At 39.2% G+C, this 23392-nt stretch overlaps 1 protein-coding gene across 1 annotated transcript in view; it reads right to left on the bottom strand.

Moving 5' to 3' along the window:
* Positions 1-23392, bottom strand: part of malrd1 (MAM and LDL receptor class A domain containing 1) — a 225812-nt gene that overhangs the window by 4684 nt on the left and 197736 nt on the right. Inside the window, exons 29-32 of the mRNA XM_062984307.1 lie at positions 13022-13089; positions 12835-12931; positions 4541-4601; positions 677-742 (exon numbers count right to left, since the gene is read on the bottom strand). Of these exons, the coding sequence (XP_062840377.1) occupies positions 677-742; positions 4541-4601; positions 12835-12931; positions 13022-13089 (292 nt within the window). The remainder of the gene's footprint in view (positions 1-676; positions 743-4540; positions 4602-12834; positions 12932-13021; positions 13090-23392) is intronic.

Genomic DNA, 23392 nt, shown 5'->3' with positions numbered 1-23392 from the left:
CTTCAGCTCTCACAGTTCCTAACAGCTGGTAAGCTGGCTGGGATTTCTGGGAGTTGAAGTCCAAAACACCTGGAGACCGAAAGGTTGGGAAGCACTGATTTAGAGGAAGGATCTGACAAAACTACCTCTGAGTATTCTTTGCCTAAGAACCCAATGAAATTCATGGGGTCGCTATAAGTTGACAAGTGACAGGTGACACACACACACACACACACACACATGCAATCAGTGTCAAGAATATGTATTTCTCTAACATAGGTCTGCACAACCTGCGGCCATCCAGTTGTTTTGAACTTCAGTTCCTAGAATACCTGACCATTGGATAAGCTGGCTAGGGCTTCTGGGAGCTGGTGGGCAAAACACCTGGGAGGGGGCACAGGTTGTGCGGACCTCTTCTAACACAAGCTAGGCCATTTTCATGCTATTGTTAGGATCCACTTTCTTAATATTCTAAATTACTTCCTTAGTAAAGCAGCTCATGAAACTGGGCCACCGTATTAGTATTCCAGGAACAATTAAAAAATGTGAGTAAAACATTATTTGTAAACATAAAGATGGGTTTCAAAAGGGCAGTTCCACACCTACAAGTAATAGAATGGAATCAATTCAACAATCCACCCCAGGGCATACATTTTTTTCCAGAAAGCATTTTTAAAAGAAAACTATTCACACATACCTCCTGCTGTGCCTGCCATGGAGAAACACTGATCCGAGCTTCCAGTGAGGCAGAACACTCTGTAGACTACAAAAGAGACGAACATTGGCTTCAGGGCAATCTTATTCAGAACTGAAGAGAACAACAGTAATGTTGCCAGGCCAGCTCTATAAATCCAAAAGCTTACAGGTTCAAACAAGAAGGATGAAGAAAGGAAGTGAGGCTGGAAAAAGAAAATACTCATCTCATAATATTATAAGCTACCTTGGGAATTTGGTGGCTTTATAAAAATGCCAGTCAAGTATCACAAGCCAGGTCAGCTTCCAGAATGTACGTTTCACTAATCAGGAGAGTCAATGGTATTATGTCCTCAGACTTAATTGGTTTCTATGCTCATCAGCAAAATAAATGCAAAAGTGACCTAATAAATCTCCCCCTTTCTATCCTAGTGGTGCTGCTTTATTTATAAAATTTGTGAAGTCTTGTATATAGGATGAAATGAAAGGTATGAAATATTTTTAAATGGTCTATAAATTATGCCACTGGTTCCAAAGCTGGAGGCTGCAGAATGGAGATTAGACACCATGGATGGGAGGTCATTACACACCAATATACCCATGGAAGAGAAACTAGAAACCACCTTGGACAGGAGAGAAGAAAAACACCCTTCTTTTTATTTCATACTCTCCCTGGCAGAAATAGCCTTAAAAAGAATTATATCACATTCAATCACAATTTGTATTGGCATATCAAGGGAGTAGCCATGAGATGTCCCATGGCTCCCGAAGTTACGAATTTATACAGAGAGTTTGAAAAAAGAAATAATTATTCCCAATAGAGGATATAATGATAAACTAATATTTGGTGCTAGATTCCTGGATGATGTTTTCTATATTTGGAGAGGTAATGAAGTAGATTTTGAGTAATTTCACAATACAATCCATTCCTTTAATTTTGATGTTCATGTTAGCAGTATAAAAGTTAATTTTGAGATCTGACAGTTTAAAAAGAAAGGATCTCATTTCCTCTGTATTGTACAGAGAAAACCCACTGATGCCAACACCTATCTCAGACTGGATAGCTCACATCTCAGAGCAATGGGACACAATTTCCCTGACAGCCAACTGTTTTGGTTAAAATGGAATTGTTTCTAGGAGAAGGAATTCCTGCGTATTTTCAAAACAACCTATTGAAAGAGGGTATCCGTGACATATGGCATCCAAAATATTTGTTGAGTTAGCTGGTTTGGAATTGTTACAAAAACAGCACAGGCCACAGACCAACCATCTCCGTTGCTCTCATGCATTCAAAAATATACAGGGCTTTGCCAAAAAACCCTTGGTTTATAATGGAAAATATCTCAGGGTGTAAGAAAAAGCAAGACATCTCCTTTAAAATAACAAGAAACATCAGAGGTGTCGTGGTAAACACTGCTTTCAGAGAGTCTAAAACAGGCATGGGCAAACTTCGGCCCTCCAGGTGTTTTGGACTTCAACTCCCACAATTCCTAACAGCCTACTCCACTCCACATGTAAAAAATGGTAGCTAGCTTCCCTGCAAGATCGTATTAGATGTCCCTGAAGCCGGTTACACCACATTCTCTAGGCCCCCCATTATTTCTGCCCGTCAAAATGTATAAATAATAATAAAATCATTTTTCTTCTTGTATTACTTATCAGTCCAGTTAGTGTAGAAAGTTTATTTGCAAGTCCAGACATTGTTGTTGTTGATTTAATTAATGGCATGTATGTAGCTGAACATAAAACTAGCATGTTTTGTTATGGTAATTTATAAATACAATATTTTATTTATGTATTGCCCTTGTAAAAAAGATTCCAAGTTAATGTATTTCTGTTTATTTTTAATGCAACCGCAAAAGAAGGCCAATCAATTTATGTACAGACTGAAATGCATTGGGCTTTTAAAAAGAATAAATCCAGACCATAAATAAGCACATGAAGACCAGTCTCCTTTTCTGCTGATTTACAATGCCTGCTTTTCTGTGTTAATTCTTACTGCAAGTAGACTGGCACTTATGGATGTTCACTTGGAACTCATATTGTGTATAGTAGAATTTATGGTTCAAAACAAAAGTGCACAGAAGGCTGAACTTGCAATGCTCTTAAAATTGTACTGGTTTTTCTGAGAGAAAAGTGGGATATCAATAAATAAATTAATAACAACAACAACAACAACAACAACAACACACTTTATTTATAGTCTGTTCTATCTCCCTGAGGGGACTCAGAGTGGATTACAACATACACAAATAGGCAAATATTCAATGCCTAAATACAGTGAAATAACAATGACACACAAATACACAGAACAAAGGTAAAGTCTTCCCCTTTCATCTCCGGCTTTCTGGAGGCGGTGCTCAACTCTGGCCATGGGGAAATGGTCTTGTTCCATTTCCAAGCCGAGGAGCCTGTTGTTCGTAGACATCTCCTGGATGAGTTGCTGGCATGGCTGCATGGGCAACTTTATTCCTGCCGAAGTGGTATCCATTGATCTACTCACATTTGCATGTTTTCGAACTGCTAGGTTGGAAGGAGCTAGGGCTCACCCCGACTCATGGCTTCGGACTGCCAATCTTTAGGTAGGAAAATTCAACAGTTCAATGGTTTACTCTGGATTAATCCGGATTAACCTGAGGTGTCTCTTGGACACCTTTGGTTAATCCGAAACATGTCATGGTTTTGGTCCTGTGTGAAAGAGCACTAAATGAATCCTGCTCAAATCTGTTTGAACGTACATAAGAATGTACAGTTGAAATGGGAAGACTGCAATACAATAATTCTTTCAAACACAACCCTCTTACTAGTGAATGACAAAATTGCCACTGAATGAATCTGATCTCAAATCAGATGTGAGAAGCCTTTTACTGGAAGTAAGTGCCATGCCATGGTTAATTTTACTTAAGAGCCCATGAATTTTATTGCATATTCATGAAAAGATAAAGAAAATGTTATTTGCCACTGCTATCTTGTGCTGCATTGCTGATGAGAGCTGGGCAGAAAAGATGCAGTAAGCTTAATTTGCTCCTTTGATTCCAAATCATTCTTGATAAAATCCTTTTGATTAGTTGTTTTTAATAAATAGAGTTAATAGCTATCATAAGACAATTGCAAAGTAATTGTAAGTGCAATCAAGGGAATGCCGTGGAAGTTTAACACAAAGTAGTGTTTCCCTGGCCCTGAACATTTTTCAGTGTTTGCCCTGAATTCACATTTTAATGATGCCTGAAAGCTATTTACCCCAAATGGATGTTTAATTCCATTTGTAGGTTTTCCACAGATAAGAACAATAAACCCTTTAATGTGGCATCTGCAAATGGGATTCAGGGAACTCAATGGAATGAATATTTTTTCTGCTAAATTTGGTTTGGAACAATTTTACAATCGTGCTCACTGTGAGATTACAGAATTAAAGAGGACAATGTACACACCATGAGTTACTGCACTGGATAACACCAACTATAGCGACACCACTAGCCCTACCCTTAAGGGATGCATAGGCAACCTTGTGCAAACTTCTTTGAATTGAAACACTGCTGTTTCCTAAATGCAACAATATGATTAGCAACTCTTGTCAGAATCTTTTTGCTTTACCAGCCTTCAGTGAACATAACTATGGCTGCAGAGATATTCTTAGCACTAAATTGATATCAAGGTGGAGTTTACTAGTGTCCTGAGAGTACATTGTTATAGAAGTCTTTCCTCAATTGCTATTAAAAATGTTCTACTTTTTAAAGAATTGCCATATTCACGGAAATACCTTCACTGAGGGATGCTCAGACTGCTTTTGATGAGCAATATCCTTGGAAAACAATTGCAGCTTTATATCATCTACTTCCCAATGTTTATGTCAGACATTTCCACCTACCTTTACACTCTGAGCCTCATAAAGTGGGTTGTCAAATGCTGTATTGAAGTTCTCAGGTTTTCTGTAAAAAAGACACAATGTCAAAGAAATAGTGAGTTAAAGGGTATTTTATATGTATGTGGCTTTGGGTTATAAGTCAATGAGGCAAAGGAAAAACAAAAACCATTAGTTGCCTGATGACACCGTAGTAATCAGTATTACATAGTGAGGAATAGAACTGAAATGATTAATTTCTACACCTGTCTAATACTGAGAGCCAACATGGTATAGTGGTTTGAATGTTGGACTAGGACACTGGAAATTCAAATACCTACTCAACCATGGAAACACATTGACCTTGAGCAAGTCATTCACTCTCCACCCCAAATGAAGGCCATGGCAAATGCCTTCTGAACCAACCTTGCTGTGAAAGCCCTGGGATAGGTTTGGTTCATGTATGGTCGCATATGGTCACCATAAGTAAGAAATTACTTAATGGCAACAAACACAGCTACAACAACAGTGCATTGATCTAACTGGTGGGACATGGAAGAGGCCCCCCTAGCAGATCTTAATCCTCAGGCAGATACCTAGGAAGATGTGCCCTCAAACATCAAGCTCCCAAGCATTTTAAGGTGTTCATTACCAAGAAAGGTACTGCCAAACAGTGATATATATATATTTTTAAAAAGAATGGCATTATGTATTATGTGCACTAGCTACAGCTTCCAAGTCTTCTTGAAGGATGGCCCTATGTAGAGTTTATTGCAGTGATCTAATTAGAAGATTGTCAGTGCATGGACTGAGGCTAAGTGATCTCTTTCCAAGAAAAAAAAACCCATAACTGCTACATCAATTGAAGCTGGCACCAAGTACTCTTGAGATAAAAAGTTTCTTGGACTATGTAGGCTTTGATCTAGGAACACTGACAAGTTACATCCCTGCTACTGCTGGAAAAGTGTAACCAACCAGCAGTAGCTATAAGTATCAAGCTAAGTATTTCCTCAATTCTTGGACTCAAGAGCTACCAGTCCACTAAGCCTCCACCTTATTGGTATTCACCTTCAGTTTATTGGCCCTAATCCAGTTCACAAAATAGACCTCTACAACCTGCAGCCCTCCAGGTGTTTGGGCCTCCAAATCCCATAAGTTCTAGTCATCTGCTCCAATGGCCAGGAATTCTGGGGGCTAAAGTACAAGAACACCTGAAGGACCACAAATTGTGCAAGCCTGCTATCAAAGTATCCAGGCACTGGTTCGGCACCTGCACAATCCAAACTGACACCGAAGATAAGGCAAAATGGAGCTGAATTTCATGAGAATCCTCTCAACAGGTTTTACCACTGACTGTGCTAACTAAGGATGATAGGAGCTGCACAACATCTGAAAGGAAATATGATTCACAGCCTTGTATTAAATCAGCGAGAATTTGGAAAGTCATGACTTAGGTAACTTATTCTGATTTGACTGATCTACTCAATTGGGGACTAGTTGATTTAGGGTATTTTTGTTTTTATTGCTGCAGACAAATACAGAGAGCTTGAGAAAGTCTGGGTTTTTTTGGACTACAACTCCAGCAAAGTCAATTTCTTCTAGCACTGTTTTAATACCTACCTCCTCTGAAAATGATCTGGGCTCCTGCTGCAATTATAATAACACAAACATTTCTTTTTGTGTTTTTGTAAATTATGTTTTTAACTATCCTTTGGGATTATGTGGTATAATAATAATATCATCTGTGATTCCAAAAGAACATTTGAATTTAAGAGTTTTAAAAAAAGACTGTCTGTAAAGGACTTAAAATTACTATTTTCTTTTTCTTCTATAAACCGAATGAGTAATTTTAAGAGCATGTACCAGATCTTCTGTAACCACCAAATCCTCAGCAAACAATTCTCTGTAATATTATTGGACACTTAACCATTTCCCATTTACAAGAATTGTTGCTTTCACTATTAAGGTAATGATTAATTCTTGTTAAGCTTTGTCTTTACCGTGTTTTACATAAGTAAACAAGAAAACCAATGGATTAAGAGGAAAAGCTATTTCAGAAACTTCCCTGCTAATTTATGCCATTTTAACTCAAATGGCCTTTCACATATGATAATACTCTTATTTACATTGGTTCCAATAAGAGCAGCTTAACCTAATAGAAGTTTTGTTTAGTTTTGCCATTGTCATGTATCAGTGCTGTAATATTTTATAATCAGTTCCTGAAGTGTAGCAACAATGGTCACAAATAATTCTTTCATGAATATATTTCAGACTTTGAAAAGTTACTTTACAGATGAGTAGCTGTAAAGCCATACTGAAGCAAGACATACTTTCTCAATCCTGGTGTTGCCGAGCCATGCCCAACAAGATTTATAGTTCATTAAGACACTCCACACAAGATATATAATGTTTTCTATATCATTAAAACAATTTCTGAGGGTCCAAAGTTGCAAAATGTTGAAGCGCTAGAGCAGGCATGGGCAAACTTCGGTCCTCCAAGTGTTTTGGACTTCAACTCCCACAATTCCTAACATAATCCATCAGTAAAAAGGACAGGGGATAAGAGGACATAGATATGATTTTAAAGTATGTATGTTACTTTATGTAGGTACTAGCTGTGCTCTGGCAAAGTGGTGGTGGTATTGGTTAAAAATTGTTGTGTAATTTTTATTTGACGTTATTTGTATTTTTTATTAATTTTATTGTAGTTATCTTTTAATTTATTATATTTTATTATTTTCTTGTATTATTTTTAGTTTTATTTTCTGTTATTATAGTATTTTTAGTGTTTATTATTATTTTTATTGGGTTGCTAGGAGACCAAGTTGGAGGAGCTTAGCTTTCTAACTGGCAGTAATTGGATAAAAGCAATTATTCCTTTCTCTCTAATTAGGACTTTATTTTTCTTTTCTTTTTGTTGTATCAACCTAGAGCCATGGATGATGGGTTGTGTTGTCAAATTTCGAGGTTGGGGGGTCTGTAGTTTTGTTGTTTTGTGGGTCGCCGTGATGCCATCACTCTTTTATATATATATAGATTGGTGCCCTAGACATTCACTGGGGCAAGGAGTGCTGGAGGACCAAGCAATGCCTAGAGAGAATTATTAATCAAATACTTGAATAATAAAATCTACAAAAGTTAAATTCACAAAAGTGGAGGGCCAACTGTAATTTTAATAGACACCTGCAAATATTTTTATCACAACATGGAAGGTTATCTGTGTACCTGGTCTTTTTCTTCTCAAGCCCTTTTGCATTCCATTATAGCATTTTTTAAAGACATGGACTGGACAGTGTATTGAATAGATACACAACTGCTATAAATGTAGCCACATGTAGCCTTGTTAAATCTGGGAAATGGGAAACCTATGCATTCTGTTCTCCTGATGCTCCACTATTTTAATTTGGCCTCTATCTGGATTCATTGTCATTTCATTGTTAGAAATATAGCAATCCTCCTCTCTCAGCACCAAATTATGATTGAGTGAGAAAATTCACTACCTTAGTGGCTTTCTTTTTCTTTTTGTGTCAGAAGCAACCTGAGTTGCTTCTGATGTGAGAGAATTGGCTGTCTGCAAGGACGTTGCCCAGGGGACGCCCGGATGTTTTGATGTTTTTACCATCCTTGCGGGAGGCTTCTCTCATGTCCCCACATGGAGCTGGAGCTGATAGAGGGAGCTCATCTGCGCTCTCCCCGGATGGGATTCGAACCTGGCAGCCTTCAGGTCAGCAGCCCAACCTTCAAGTCACAAGGCTTTAACCCTCTCCGCCACCGGGGGCGCCTTAGTGGCAAAGCATATGTGTTACATGCAGAATTTCCTGTTTTCAATTCCTGGCATCTTCAAGTACTACTGGCGGAAGACAATTTCGACCCATTGCTGATAATACTAAGGTAGATGGACTAAATGATATGATCATATACAAGGTGACATCCTATGTTCCTTGTCCACCTTATAATTCTTGGAAGAAAAAGTGTATGAGCATGAGAAAAAAGCAAGAGAAAAATTAGTCACTGGATGATGAGTGGTCAACATGGAATAGAATAGAATAGAATGAAATTTTATTATGTGGCAAAAATGCTACTGCAGCCAAATCTTTAAGTAGAAAGGCCTATATACCCTGAATCAGTTATTCTGCATGAGCTCAAACTCCTTGCTAATGGTTTGGTTGCAATATGAAGAGCCTCTTGAGGTCGCTGTGATTCGCCAATCTATTCTGGTTTCTTCAGCTTCAATTCATGCTTTGGAATTCCTCCACCTTAGGCTACCCATTCATTAAGCATAGCAACCTTCAACCTAAGGCCTTCAGTCTGACCACATAGCCATTTCAAAAGTCCATTTGGAGGTGATCAAGTCAGAATTCTGTAAGAGCCTTCCCATCAGAAATCTATTAAATAGGACCAGGATTGTAGCTATTGGGAGATTTGTGTGGTGGTGGTGATGTGAGAAAAAAATAAGGACTTTCCCATCCAAATAAGATTTCTTAATCCATTCTCCATCTTTCTCTAATTTCTGCCATGAAATACATCACTTTCCCAAGGCTGATTGTGTGTGCGTGTGTGTGTGTGTATACTCCAAAAAGCAAAAATGCAAAGCAGCCTATTCAGATTATGACCCATCAAATAATACTTTAAAAGGTGTCTAAAAGCTTCTGTACATTTAATGAAAGTTCTCTTTCCACTGGCATCATGTCCCATTGCACACAATCGATCAGGGAAAATGGAGCTTATCCTTTCCATTCAGCGCATGCCTCATGTGTCAAGATGGACTCTAGTGACAGTCAAGTGGTGCTTTTGTTGATTGGCTGAGAATTCCCGAACTATTATGTTTCTTTGCTTGATTAGGCTCTTAATGCACAGCCCAAAGCCACCTAGTTCTGCGCTTCATCTTCTTCTTAGGCATTTTCTGCCCCTTCACATTATTTCTAATGGGGTCTTCATACTTCTTATCACTGTCACGCCCAGCTCCATCTCAGGGGAAAATGACTTTGTTTTCTTTGAAAAGCCAAAAGAACATCTCACCCTATTTTTTTAGGTATTCAGTTGTACGCCTACATTTTGATGTACATTGATAGTGTGCTTTTGGAAGAGAATTAACATTAGAATAAATCAAAGATTTTTGAACTGGATGATGAATTGGCATTTCTAACTGGGTTTTAGGGGAAATAACTCTGGGACTCTTTTACATTACACCATTTTAGTACTATTATTCCATTTTCATTATCATGGCTGTATCCCATGCAGGGGAGAAATTAAAGGGAAAGGAAATGTCTCAACAAGAACTCTGCCTCCTCAATAAACACTTCCTTCAATTATAAAATTTCTAGATTCAGACATATAAAACCTTTTTATCTGCTGTGTTTGCATTCTCTTGGTAACATTCTCTGCTCCTATTTTTTGGATGCCTTAATTGGATTTCAGAATGCTCAACTGAAACGTACTTTAATGATAGTAATTTAGGCATTGACATAACATTTCATGGGGAAAGCAGAATTCTTTTGGTGGGGGGCATTGGTCTCATTTTGCCCACCTCCGCATAGCTAAACCTCTGATCTTATGGAAACCAGGAGTTTGCAGTCTGAGGTGGCCTCAGAGTTCTTGCCCTTGTCCCCTGCTCTTCTCTAGTTGTTTGATAAGTGCCTTCTGGTCTGGGAGCCTTATCTACTGGCATTGTCTGTTGTTTCATTTTGGGTTGTTCCATCATAGGGTTTTCAAGATAGAAAGCTTCAGAACCAGTTTACTATTTCCCCTTTCGGTGCAGGACTACCACTGCTAGCTTGATACCACTGCCGTTGTCTCTGAGAGATCCTCAACCAATGTTTTCCCCTATTACATTATTGTCCAATACCTGTTCGGCACATTTAGTCCAGCTTTTCCGTAAAAGCCTGGCTGACACAGGAGATCCTACAAGAAGCACTGCTACCATCAGCTTAGCCTCTCACCTCGCAGATGTATGAAATCTCACCAACACAGAAAGATAGTGCCATGATGCTCACTTGTCTGGAACTTAAATCCCATGAAGCCCAATGGGGTTCATGTCAGAGTTGACTCAGGTTTGAGCTGTAATTTGTTGTTGAACAGGCTACAATGTACATCTTACACCATGGTCTGCTTGTGGCTTAAGTACTCTAGATTTGATTTACTTACCTGGCAGAAAAAAGTGGGTTTATAAATTCAATAGTTATTTGCTTTAATAAACCAGTACAGATAAATGGGATTAAATGTATTTGTTCTGGCTTCTCTAAGTATCCTTCGACTGTAAGATAAAATTAAACCAGAATAGTCATATGTATCTGGCTACACACTAGTCACCTGAAGATCTTTATCATGCTTATCCAGTCAAGGAGGAGACTTGCCAATGAAAGAGTGAAACTGGCACTGGCTCCCAGCTATTTCCTGGTCCTTTGCTCTAAAATGAAACCTCTGGAGTTTAAGCATCATTAATATGCAAAGCCTTCATGGTTCTAGCACTTGCGAAAATTCTGTACAAAACATTTATCACAGTCCTGACTGGAGGCAATGGAATCTTTCATGGCAGCAATGCTACGGTCTTATGGCAAACCACACAGTTGGTTGTGGTTGAGTTATGTCTCCCTTTTCAGTAACAATTTCAGTCATGCAAGGGCTTTTCAGAGGGACTGAAAACGTGATATTACACCCCAACAAGACAAACAAGTCTTCTTGGAACTATGACTCTTACAATAACAATGAGACATGTGACATTCACTGTGACCAGCATTCAGTGGACTTGTCTTAACTGATATACCGATATAAAAGCATTTGCAATGTTGCCTGAAGGACTGGTTACATGCCAAAAAATCCAGATTTCTTTAAAACTGCTGTGTAAAAGCATGTTTTTTGAACTGAATGAAAGCCCAAAGAACCACCTTGCAAGCAATTCTTCAAAAATGTTGTCTGTTTGGATCACAATGCCTATGAGAGAGTACAGTTTTTTTCTACATTGTAGGCAAGCCCACTGTCAATAGCAGACCTTCATGTAATAGAAAACAGCAATTTGGTCTCTCTGCCAGCAATTATATTAGGAGGATCTTCAAAGTATACACTTGATGATCATACGGATTCTTTTGAAATTGGCATGCACATCTCAGTAAAGTCTTAGAAAACATTTTCAGGGCCAGCAGACCAAGTCTTATGTCTGAACAAGGTTTTAGAGTAAACCCATAGATCAGATTTCAAGGCGAAGAGCGACACTACCACATCTCTCAGGCTTGAATTTTACCCAACTAGTGTAAACCTACCGAAGCAATGGAAATTACCTAGGTCTTGGATTGGTAAGTCCTCACAAACTCAATTGATCTACTCAAGTTGAAATTAATAATAGCATTTAGACCTCTGTCTACATATTTTGTAATTATCTCATTCAAACTGAACCCTGAGTGGTCTGTCAGTTCAGTGCGGCAAGCAATGGGGATCAAAAAACCAGCATGGCCTCTGCAGTTGTTCTGTTTGGATTCAGCAATACAACTGTGATCTGGAACTGCCAAAGTAAGACTGTGATGATGACCATCCCACATGGTGGTCTATATGTGGCACCATTCCAGAATGTATGATTAGCTGTGTAGCTCCAAAGATCAGAGGACAAAGGTTATGCATCCTATGCCCCTTCTACACTACCATATAATCCAGACTATACACATTAATCCACATTATCTGCTTTGAGCTGGATTATGTGAGTCTACACTGTGATACAACCCAGTTCAAAGCAGATAATCTGGATTTTATATGGCAGTGGTAGAAGGGGCCCTAGTTAATGAAATATCAAATTTGGCATTTGTATCCATATATATAAAACTATGTTTTATAAACATAATAAAAGTTAGTAATTTTTAAAAGACATTTTTTGCATATAGAAAAAGTATTTGTAATTGAGCCTTAAAGGTATGTACTTAAATTTGAACTTAAAGGTTTGAGGAACTCCCAAAGGTATCCCAGTGAAATCTTGTATTAATTTGATGATACATTTGTCCTTGAGAAGGTTTTGAAAAAGGACACTGTTGCTCCCTGATACTTCTCCCTCCATAGCTATGTACATTAAATTAACGTTGCTGAATTTGTACAAATACTGGGATTTATATTGTCACTTGAACCGCACACAATGCTTAAGCAATCCAGTTGCACTGTACTCTCTTTTGAGACTTATATCTATTTAAAGTCATCTAGGGTTGAAAAATGTTTATGTTCCTGTTGATAAACAACTCAAGGTGAGACTTGAAAGCTGAACCAAGAAAATGGGCCTTATTCCCCTTGCTTTGTTCCCCTCCAAGGCCTGATTTTCTTGGTAAACAATGAAAGGATTCACTCACGTTCTTGCCAATTTCCTCTTTGAAAGGAGGCATGAAACAGTGGCTGCAATTTCAATCAACAGCAAAGCTAATCCAATACTCAGCCCAGTCCAAGCATCTGCAGAGACAAGCAAGGGAATGAGATAAATACACAAAGCAAACATTTCTACAAAATTGACTAAAGTTTTATTGATTTCATTGGACCTACCATTTTGAAGGGGTCCAGAAGTCTCAACTTTTATGTTGCAACGGTTGCCCTTCCACTCTTTTCCACATCTGATGACAAAGGGGAGAGGAGAATATTGAGATAAAATAATAAATAACTATCTACAGCATACACGGTATAATTACATAATAGGAGGAATATAGTGTAATAAGATATGTAATCCACATTCTGGCCATGTTAATGTAAACAAGTGCATTGAATTGCTTTGGAATCCAGCACAAATACAGTCATCTAAATATCCAGAAAGAACAGAAAAGATGGAAATCACCATGCTCTACTATATTCCTCCTGTCATCTCTTATTTTATGTGCTGTTTTTACAATATCATACGTGGTGTTCAAAACTGATACAAAATCTAGATATGGAATCCAAATTTTTACATTAAGGAACTTAAAGGAGGCTTGTGCAAAGAGTTTTTTCTGGGATCCATGCATATATTTTTGTAATATGCTCTTCATAGCTGAGCATGAGGTGAAGATATCATACAACTGGCCCGTGGCTGATCTCAGAACAAGAATATTATGCCTTAGTGGAGATGTCATCAAGTGCCACTCTTGCCCCTTGAAATGCAGTAGTAAAGGGGAAGTCAAGAGACAAATACAGCCAGCTGGTTGCTGTCATCCTGGAAGAGTTCCCATTTAGCCAGGTGGGAAACTAGTCAGAGTTCATAACACTCCCAGGTTCTGCATATAATGATGATTGCTTCTTCTTTAGTTATAACCCTGGCCTTTCTGTTAGATTACAGCAACTTCACTTTATTCCAGTATATTCTGGAGACAACAGAGAAAAGAAACCCTCCACCTTAGAGGTTTTATCCTATTTCATGATCCACGTGTGACAGCAGATAGTAAAATACACAGACAGTGCTAATCTCAAAGAAACATTGGCTCAATCAAATCTAACATTGTTTAAATCAGCCATGTCTTAACAACTTTGTTCTCTTTAAATTAAATGACTGGGGGCCCATCTAGATAGTACCTTTATCCCAGGAGCTCCCAGTTCAAAATGGAGGGTGTCCAAATGATGCCTCCAGTAAAAGAGGATTAATTTGAGTCAAAGCAGGAAAACCCTGCTTTATTCCGAATTAATTAGATAGCCTGGGTCTAATGGGCTACGGCCCTTTGTGGACAGGCCCATGGGGAGTTCTTGAACTTCCCTCCGGCTTGTCCATACACCCATCTCACACCTTCTGCTTCTGGACATCTGCCATAGAAAAGCATGCACTTTCTGGGGCATGTGTGGACTTTAACCCGGGCACATTCACGTTTTTAAAACATGATTGTTCCTGGGTTAAAGGGCTGTGTGGAAACACCCAGGGCAGAGAGGTGACAGATCTGCTTATATATCTTGCATTCACCTATGCCAGAATCAGCACAGTTTGGCACCTCATAGAGTGATTCTATGGAACAATGTCACTGTTATATAGAGGAATACTTCTACTTTGGTTACTGAAGTACATCTGTATTTTTCTGCCTCTGATTCTAGTGTTGAGAGGGGGGAAAGCACCTCCTTATCCACTGTTTTCTTACTATGCCTACGGCAGACATATCTCCCATTTCAGATTAAAAAAGAAAAACAATCACTGTAATTCAGTTTTTGTCTCCTTAATAAAGAGGTGTCTGGCTTTCTTGTAACAATTAATGATTTTTAAAAGTAAGTTGCTAAGATCTGCATCTCTCTGTCTGTGAGAAGGAAGAGAGCATAGGTTTCAGCCCCTTTACATCTGGACGAGAATTCCTGGAGAGCTCTGTGGAAGCTCTTCAGATGACTTCAAGCCCTGTTGTTCCAAATTCAGATCATGCAACCTGGGCTACAGAGCATAATGACGAAGAGACATTATGCTCATGTACATGCTCTCCATTGTCACACATTTTCACCATAGAGGACTGGAATGCTAATGTAAGATTCACACTCCTGTGCTAAATTATTTCAAAATTCCTTTTAGCAATGTTTTCTGCAAGTAGATGCTTCTCTATTCCAAAGGCAGATGCTGATGTGATGCTAGAGTGGTTTCAGAACAACATTTTTTTTAATATGAAAAGAAGATTTAATTATTATGCATTTCTTCTCAGCAAAGGGGGAATTTATACACATGCAGAAAATAGAAATACAAAGCTTAAAGATTAAGAAAGCAAAAAACAAAAAGCCACTCTTCTGGAAATTGGCAAGAGAAGCAAGGAAATGGGATCTCAGGAGACTGGGTGGAACAAAGATGAAATCTGGGAAAGAATCACAGACAAAGCTGGGAGGAGAGGAAAGACACAGAGATGGGATATAGCAACAATGAAGAAGGAGAAAACACTTATGATTTTTTTAAAAATTGGGGTGGGAAAATGGCATGATTACTGTTGGGATTAAGCATCAAAACAGGCAGAAAATGTTCAATTACCGTCTCTGGGTTGGCATAAAATGATGCAGCAGCTGGATATAGAAGCTGTATTACAATCGTGCTTGTTTTAGATGAAGAGCGTAAGGCCCAGTTCAACCATAGAGATGTGGTCCTTTGCTAAAGCTATGTCTGATGAAATGCATTTTCACTTCTACAACCAAAAATCTCCAGTTATTTCACTGAGAATGATGAGGGGTTATAGGATTGTGGGAGCTGAATTCCAGCAACATTTGAAGTGTCATGGTTTGGCCACCCTAGTTCTAGAAGGAGGTATAGCTGAACTTGCAAGTAATGTGTTAAAAAACTAGTTTCTTCTTTTGCAATAATGAAAATAATTCCTTTCTCCAATGGGTAATGATACCCGAAGACATTCCTTCTTCCAGGAACAAGAGAGAGAATTTTCATATTACACATTCCACCACTATCTCCAACTGCACAAATTGACTCGTCTTTTCCTTTCTTTAAAATACAAGCCGTGTAGGCACACACACGGCTTATATGATCAGCTACAAGCTTTGCAGGAAGGGCTGCTCAAGTGCTAATGGCCTATTTTCCCAAGAGCTTTTTATATCACTAGGGTGTCTGGGTGGTGTGGCACTGTCACCAATGACAGCTTTAATAGCTAAGTTGGGAGAGAAAGCAGTGAGGAATGCAAGGTGTTCCTTTTTCCTTAGTGCCATTCCAAGTCCATCGGTACTGATGTATATACAGACATACCATATCTTTTTTGCTGACACGTTTCCTCTTTTTTGGCCCTACATTCAGGAGAGACATCTGTATTAAGAAACAAAGTCTGAACAACTGGCTTCTTGAAGAAGAAACAAATTGGTATTCCTGGGCCATCCATTCGCCTGAGTTATCATTCTTTTGTCAAATCACAAACTCTGATCAGGCATTTCTCTTGAGAGAACTCACAGTGAAACCCCCTACAACTGTTACAAGAGAGTACATCCACATCATTATGTATTCAGGGTGCAAATGCATTCAACTGCAGTGACATGCAGCAGCAGCAATAACAACAATAGCACTGCATCTCCTTTTTCAATACGAGTTGTGAAATGTGGAAAGGGAATAAAGGGATATGTTTCAAATGATCTTTCTGGGAAATCTGAAACACAAAGCCAACCTGAGGATTACCAGTCAGTATTCCAGTGTGGAATAGTGGTCAGGCAGTACAAGAGATATAAACTTCGGAAGATTGGAAACAATTCCAGGGTTCATCTTGTCTAAATCTTGCCAGTGCAAGGAATCTATAACTACAGAATGCACTACAGTTGACAAAACACCCTCCATTTAAAAGCTATCAGTAATGGAGAATAGTCCCAAGGTAGCCTGGGCCACTATTGTTAGCACTGGGTTTGGAGAGAGACAGAAATGAATACATACAACATGACAGTTAAGCCATTTGTTTTCAGCCTAACTTACCCAATGGGATTATTATCCGGATAAAGTGGGAGAAGGACACCCACAAAAATGAGTAAAAGAGAACAGGTATGGCATAGTGGTTTGAGTGTTGGACTACAATTCTGGAGACCAGGGTTGAAATCCCTGCTCAGCCATGAAAACCTTGACCCTTGGTAAGTCACATACTCTCAGCCCCAAAAAACCCTGTAAAAGGTTTGCCTTAGGGTTACCATAAGTTAGGAAATATTTGAAGGCACACAATAATAATAATAAAACAACAACAACAACAGCAACAAAATAAACAGCTAAAAAACATACATGGCAACTTGAGAATAGTGCTTTAACCATGAATGCTTATGCCATAATAAAATAGACTATGATCTTAATTTAATCTCATATCAGCCATGAGTTTTCCTTTTTTAATTCACTCTTTTTAGGCTCATTTGATCACCTGGAATCTGTGCATAATATTAATTTATCTGACAAAGTATTTATTTTATGACTATGCTCTCTATCTTACTACAGCCAGAAACTAACATGATTCCATTGGTTGGGAGAATCTATATACAACAATATCAGTACTTGATAAAACACAGCCCTTCAAGCCATCATGTAAAAAAAATCCCTTTCTCTCTCTTGTCAAGGTTGGGCTGTATAAAAAACCTAAATTTAATTTGGAAAATAACTATCCTTTAAAAAAAAGAAAAAGAAAGTGAGCTAGTTCTTTTCCCCCTCGGGTTCTTTCTCTCACACTCAGTGTTTTGGGTTGCAGCTTGATGGTGCACAAATAACACTGTGGAATAAAGACCTTCCAGGGAAGTGATCAAATGTGTCCCCTCTGTGGGATTTCTTAATTCTACACTAAGAGAGAAAGGAAAGATTCCTTAATAAGCCTCACTGCCAGAGTCCAATTTATTCTGAAGACAAGCAATTGTCAGAAGTTCTCAAGGAAATCCCTTTAGGCCGCACAGCTCTAAAATTTCCACATTAAATGCGAGTGATTAATTTGCTTGGACTAATTGCTCCATGACTAACTAGCAGCAGCACATTTCTGTAACTTTGTTTTATTATAAAAATAAAATCCATCAAGCGATCTGAAGTAGAGAGATAACCATTTATATATGCAAAACATTTCTTCATCTTGCCAGGCCTATTTTGAGTGGATGGGAGCCCTTAGGCCTCCACTTGTTCAAGGGCTTGAACCAGCCCAATGGAGGTTTCCCATTCAGCCCCCAGTTGACCTAAGCCATCTGCTATAACACTGATAGATCATTATCTCTGATCAGTGATAGTGTGTGCCATCTATGTTGTTCACATAGGACAGTGATAGCAGAGTCTGCATGGATTCTGTTTAAATGACATTAAGTATTCAAAATGGATGATGAGCAACACACAAAGTCAGTTGGCATTTGCTAGGACCCAATTCTATTCTTCCTTCCCCTACCCAAACTGAAAGCATAAAAGCAGTAAACCCAGTTGTGCATACACTCCTGCAATTATTTCCTTGCATCAAGTGCTCACCATTTTGGATAAATTATATTCCCAAAATTAGGGTGCACATTAGATTCGTGTAATATGCAGGGGAAGTTCAGCCATGAGGCAATTTAGGTACTTGCCTGTGGCGCCATCCTCTAGGGGGCGCAGTTGAGGTGTGTGCACCCCCGCCTCCTCCTTCCAGGGTCACTACAGCCTGGGCTCGCCTTCGAACCTGGGCCCGCTTTCGGGCCTGGGCCCGCCTTCGGCCGTGGGCCCACCTTTGGGCGTAGGCCCACCTTCAGCCTGTGGCCGCCTTTGGGGCCTGTGGCCGCCTTCGAGCGTGGGCCCACCTTCAAACTGTGGCTGCCTTCAGGGCCAGGCCTGCCTCCGGGGCCAGGCCCGCCTCTGGGGCCAGGCCCACTTCCGGGGCCAGGCCCACTTCCGGGGCCAGGCCCACCTTAACCCACACCTATGGCAGGCATCCTCAGAGGTTGTGAAGTCTGTTGGACGCTAAGTAAGTGGGATTTATATATCTGTTGAAAGTCCAGGGTGGGAGAAAGAGCTCTTGTCTGTTTGAAGCTAGTGTGAATGTTGCAATTGGCCAGCTTGATTAGCATTTAGTGGCCTTGCAGATTCAAAGCCTGGCTGCTTCCTTCCTGGGGGCATCCTTGGTTGGGAGGTGTTAGCTGGCCCTGATTGTTTCCTGTCTGGATTTCCCGTTTTCAGAGTGTTCTTTTTTATTTACTGTCCTGATTTTAGTTTAGTTTTTTTAAAAAAAAAATACTGGGGGCCAGATTCCCTTTGGGTGGCCTTTTAATTATCTGCCTTGATATTCTGGGTTATATGGCTGTGTGGAAGGACCCTCAGGGCTCTTCCACACAGCCATATAACTTAGAATATCAAAGCAAAATAACCCACAATATCTGCTTTGAACTGGGTTATCTGAGTCCACACTGCCCTATATCCCAGTTCAATGTTTGGTGCTAAATTAGCAAATATAGTAATTCCTACATAACATTACCATGTATTGAACTGCTTTTTCTGTTGATTTGTTGTAAAACATGATGTTTTGGTGCTTAATTTATAATATCATAATGTAATTTGATGTTTAATAGCCTTTTCCTTAATCCCTCCTTATTATCCAACATTTTCGCTTATCCAACGCTTTTATTTTTCAGTGATTGGTTGGGGGGGGGGGGGGCGGCAAAATTCTGTTCGCCTACACTTGAAAAATTGCAGGCCGGCCCTGGTAATATGGTAATCTTAGTGCTGAGCCAAAGCAAAAGGGGAAGCTACTTCAGGAGCATCTGGAGCTCCTGTTTGATTGATGTCATCTCTAATTCAATTGCCATGGCTCAATGCTATGCAATGATGGGGTACTTTTGTGCATTACATTCAATGGCACATTAGATTTGAGTAAATCCAGGTATTTCTCCTCATCTCCCCTGTGCTGGGAGAAGCAACGTTTGGTCTTCAGCTGAAGCATTAGATGGTGCTTTAGTTAAAGCCATAATGAAAATGTAGCTTTGCCCCCAATGTTTTTCAGCTCACAGAGAGTACAGCCAGTGCACCTTTCAACTGTCTTGGGGCTTGTCTACACTAATAAAAAAACCTGTCTTCACTGCCAACAGATCGCTGAAATGAAATGAAACTTTATAACTCTCCCTATCTCCCCAAAGGGACTCAGGGCAGCTTACAACAAAATAATGGCAAACATTCAATGCCGACAGCTGACAATCTTCATGGCACACAGTGCATCCAGTGAGAGTGTCATGTTGTTGTTTTTTTGTTTGTTGTTTTTTTACTGTACCCCAGGGGGTACTTTGTTTGAAACTCTGGAATATCCTGGAGCTTTGGGACAGTCTGATTCAGCCTAATCCACTGTCCAGATGGTGACCGCCAACATCACTCTTTTCTTGCACGGATCAGGTGTCCTCTAGTAATTTGTTAGCTCCTCCAAATCAACTCTATGGTAACCTCTGGTAGATACATAACATAGAATCACATGGGAAACTAGAAAATTCCTAGAGAGGATATATTTTGTGTCCCACAGGTATGGGGTTGTACTATAATCAATGACCATGCTGTATGAAAAGGTCCTCAGTCTTTTAGTCTGGATCCATTCCATGCCAACTGGGTGACATCAAGAGCATGGCCATCAGGTTGTCATCTAAAGTCCATCTAGAGCTGTTCTACCTGTTGCTTCAGCCATGAATCAAGTTTCACATAACCACCCCCTTCCGCTTGCAGGTGCTTGAAGATGCAGAAGCTTGCAGAGTTTCAGGGTGGCTTTGTTCTGCTCAGTTACCTCCTTCCCTCTGAGAGAAGGAGAATGAGAGAATTTCCTGGAAGTGCTTGCAGGGAAGAAGAGAGTCTTAGCTACCTTTATAGTTGGAGATACTGGGGCATTCTTTCTTCAAGTGGAAGAAGATATATTTTCAAAAGGGCAGACCCTAAGTGGGCTTAACCAAAATCCCTGGTGCACAGGGTTAGACCTACCAACTGATTATTCTCTCCTCTTGTGTAGATACAAATGATTTATATAGATAGACAACCAGACAGACAAATCAATGTTTGTTTAATAATTCTCTCTACTTTCCATGTTTTTAAACTGAAATTGTATTCCACCCTACAATGCGAACATTCAGGCATGTTCGGTTATACCTCAGGTTTTATTCATGTTATGAAAAATCTGAAAACAATGAATTAGTGAGCAAGTGGTAGGTGGTTGTTTGTTTTGATTTGATGAGAATGAAAACAAATGACTGAGCCAGCAAGCCACCCACAATATCCTGGTCAGCTGAGCCTTTGTTTACCGATTTTGCATGTAATGGAATCAGCACAAGTTCTTTCTTGGCTTGAACTAGTGCCAAAGCCTCATATCCCATTAATGGTTTCAGTTAGAAGGTGTCACAATTATTTATTTTACTTTAGCTAGATCTATAAGTTGGCATTCTTCTGGTTTTTAAAAAATTAATTGAAATCAGTTGTTCTAAAAGTTGAGGTTGCAGTGGTGATATAATTTTTCCAATTATCATGACTCTATTGCCTACAAAAATAACTGGACCTTCAGAAAGGGTCCTGCATTATTTAGAGATGTTTCTGTGCTAGAAAATAGATTGACCATTCCTCCCAATCCATGAATGCTGTCTGTCTGCTTCTCGCTGTTGTTTACCTTCTGAACATCCTTTCTGTGAATGAATCTGCAAAGCTTCGATAAAATTAAACAGGCATTTTATAGGGTGGAACAATGATGCTTTTTCATTGTAGGAATTATATCACATATCTTGGGGAAAAAACATTTATGTGATAAAATGCAAAGCTTTTTCCCCTTAAGAAAAAATCTCAGTATGGTGTCCTTATCAGCTGAAATAGCCTGTTCCAATTGGAACTTGCCAGCACAGGACATTACTCCTGCCAGGTGGATTGGAGTATATATTGGAGAAAATAAATCACTTTGTCATGCCCTGCAAATGTAAATTCGTCTACTCCCACAGACAACAACATCACACAATAATGTCTGTGGCTGTACCTTTAAAACTGGACTTAAGAAGGCTGCACATTCAATTCACTAGAACATGTACAGTACATTCTTTTTACATTTCATATCAGTGACAAAACCAATGGATTTTGAACAAGTTTTCTCCTTGCATAAATGCAAAACATATGTAGTAGAAATCCATTCACACCTATTTTTGAGTCTCACTGATTGAGACTTTGATTCCCAATGAGTTTCTTTTTCACATTACACAATTATAGCATTTGGATATCACATTTATTTCCATGGCTCCTTCCTACAGAACAGTGGTTCCCAATCTTTGGGCTTCCAGGTGTTTTGGAGTTCAGCTCCCACAGTCTCTAACAGCTGGTAAGCTGGCTGGGATTTCTGGAAGGTGAAGTCCAAAACATCTGGAGGTCCAAGGGTTGGGAACCACTGCTATAGAAGCTTGGAATTTGTAGTTCTGTTGGACCTTTTTGAATCCTGTGCCAAAGAGTTCAAGTACTAGAACAAACCGCAAACCACAGGATTCCACAGAATGTAGCTACTAGGCATGTGCGAGCTAGGAAAAAAATGGTTCTAAACTCTCTTCGAAAGTAGAGAGTTTAGAACCTTCATTTCTAAAGTAATTTCCGAATTTTTAAGCAAAAAATTCAAAACTTTCTGAAACTTCTGAATATTTGTAATTAATTCGTTAATGGCGGATGTGCAAGTGCAATAGCGAAAAACAGCACTGTGGGGAACTTTAGGGGACTCTCCCGCCCTCATTTTTTGAGCTATCTTCATGAAACTTGCTACAGTGGTAGAATACATTTACCACTGTTAGCTCACCCTGGTGGGCGCTGCAGTGATCCAGGGGGGCGGTGATGGCCACAGGTGCATTTGGGGGCGATGAATAACTGTATTACCTTTCTATTCTGAGTTCAAAAAATAATTTCATAATTTCAAACTTCAATGTTTCTAATTTACACCTTTACTATATTTTATGAAAAAGGTAGAAACATTAATACATATATCTTTCTGTTTAATTGCTATAAAAAATTCCAGGGGGCGCTGAGTAATATTTTTTCTGGAAAGGGGGCAGTAGGCCAAATAAGTTTGGAAACCACTGTGCTATACGAATAATATGTTGTATGTACATATGACTTGTAAGCCGCCCTGAGTCCCCTTCAGGGTGAGAAGGGCGGGATATGAATGTCACTAATAAATAAATAAATAAATAACAGTGAATTAAAGAAACAAAGCCAGAAGAATATATATATTTTAGTTGATTACTATTAGTATGAATGTTTTCTCTGGAAATGTAATTATTTATTTATTTCTCTGCTGTGTTTTTACACAATAAACTGTTCATCTCCATATTACTTTGCATGTTGGTAGGCACCTTGGACATTATGTGAAGGGCACATACAGCATTTAGAGGAAAATTGTATGGTTTGAACCTTTCCACCCAAGTTCAAGCGTTTGAATCCTCATAAAAGCCACTGGAGTAAGTCCCATTTCAAACAGAAGAGGGCAATGTTGCTGTGCTGCATATTAGATACCATATTAGATATATTTACTACCTCTTTTGATTGAGCACCTG

This window comes from Anolis carolinensis, chromosome 6 (genome assembly GCF_035594765.1).
Source record: "Anolis carolinensis isolate JA03-04 chromosome 6, rAnoCar3.1.pri, whole genome shotgun sequence".
NCBI lineage: Eukaryota > Metazoa > Chordata > Lepidosauria > Squamata > Dactyloidae > Anolis > Anolis carolinensis.
Note: the sequence above shows the minus strand (reverse complement) of the source record. Positions and strands in the feature narration are given on the sequence as shown.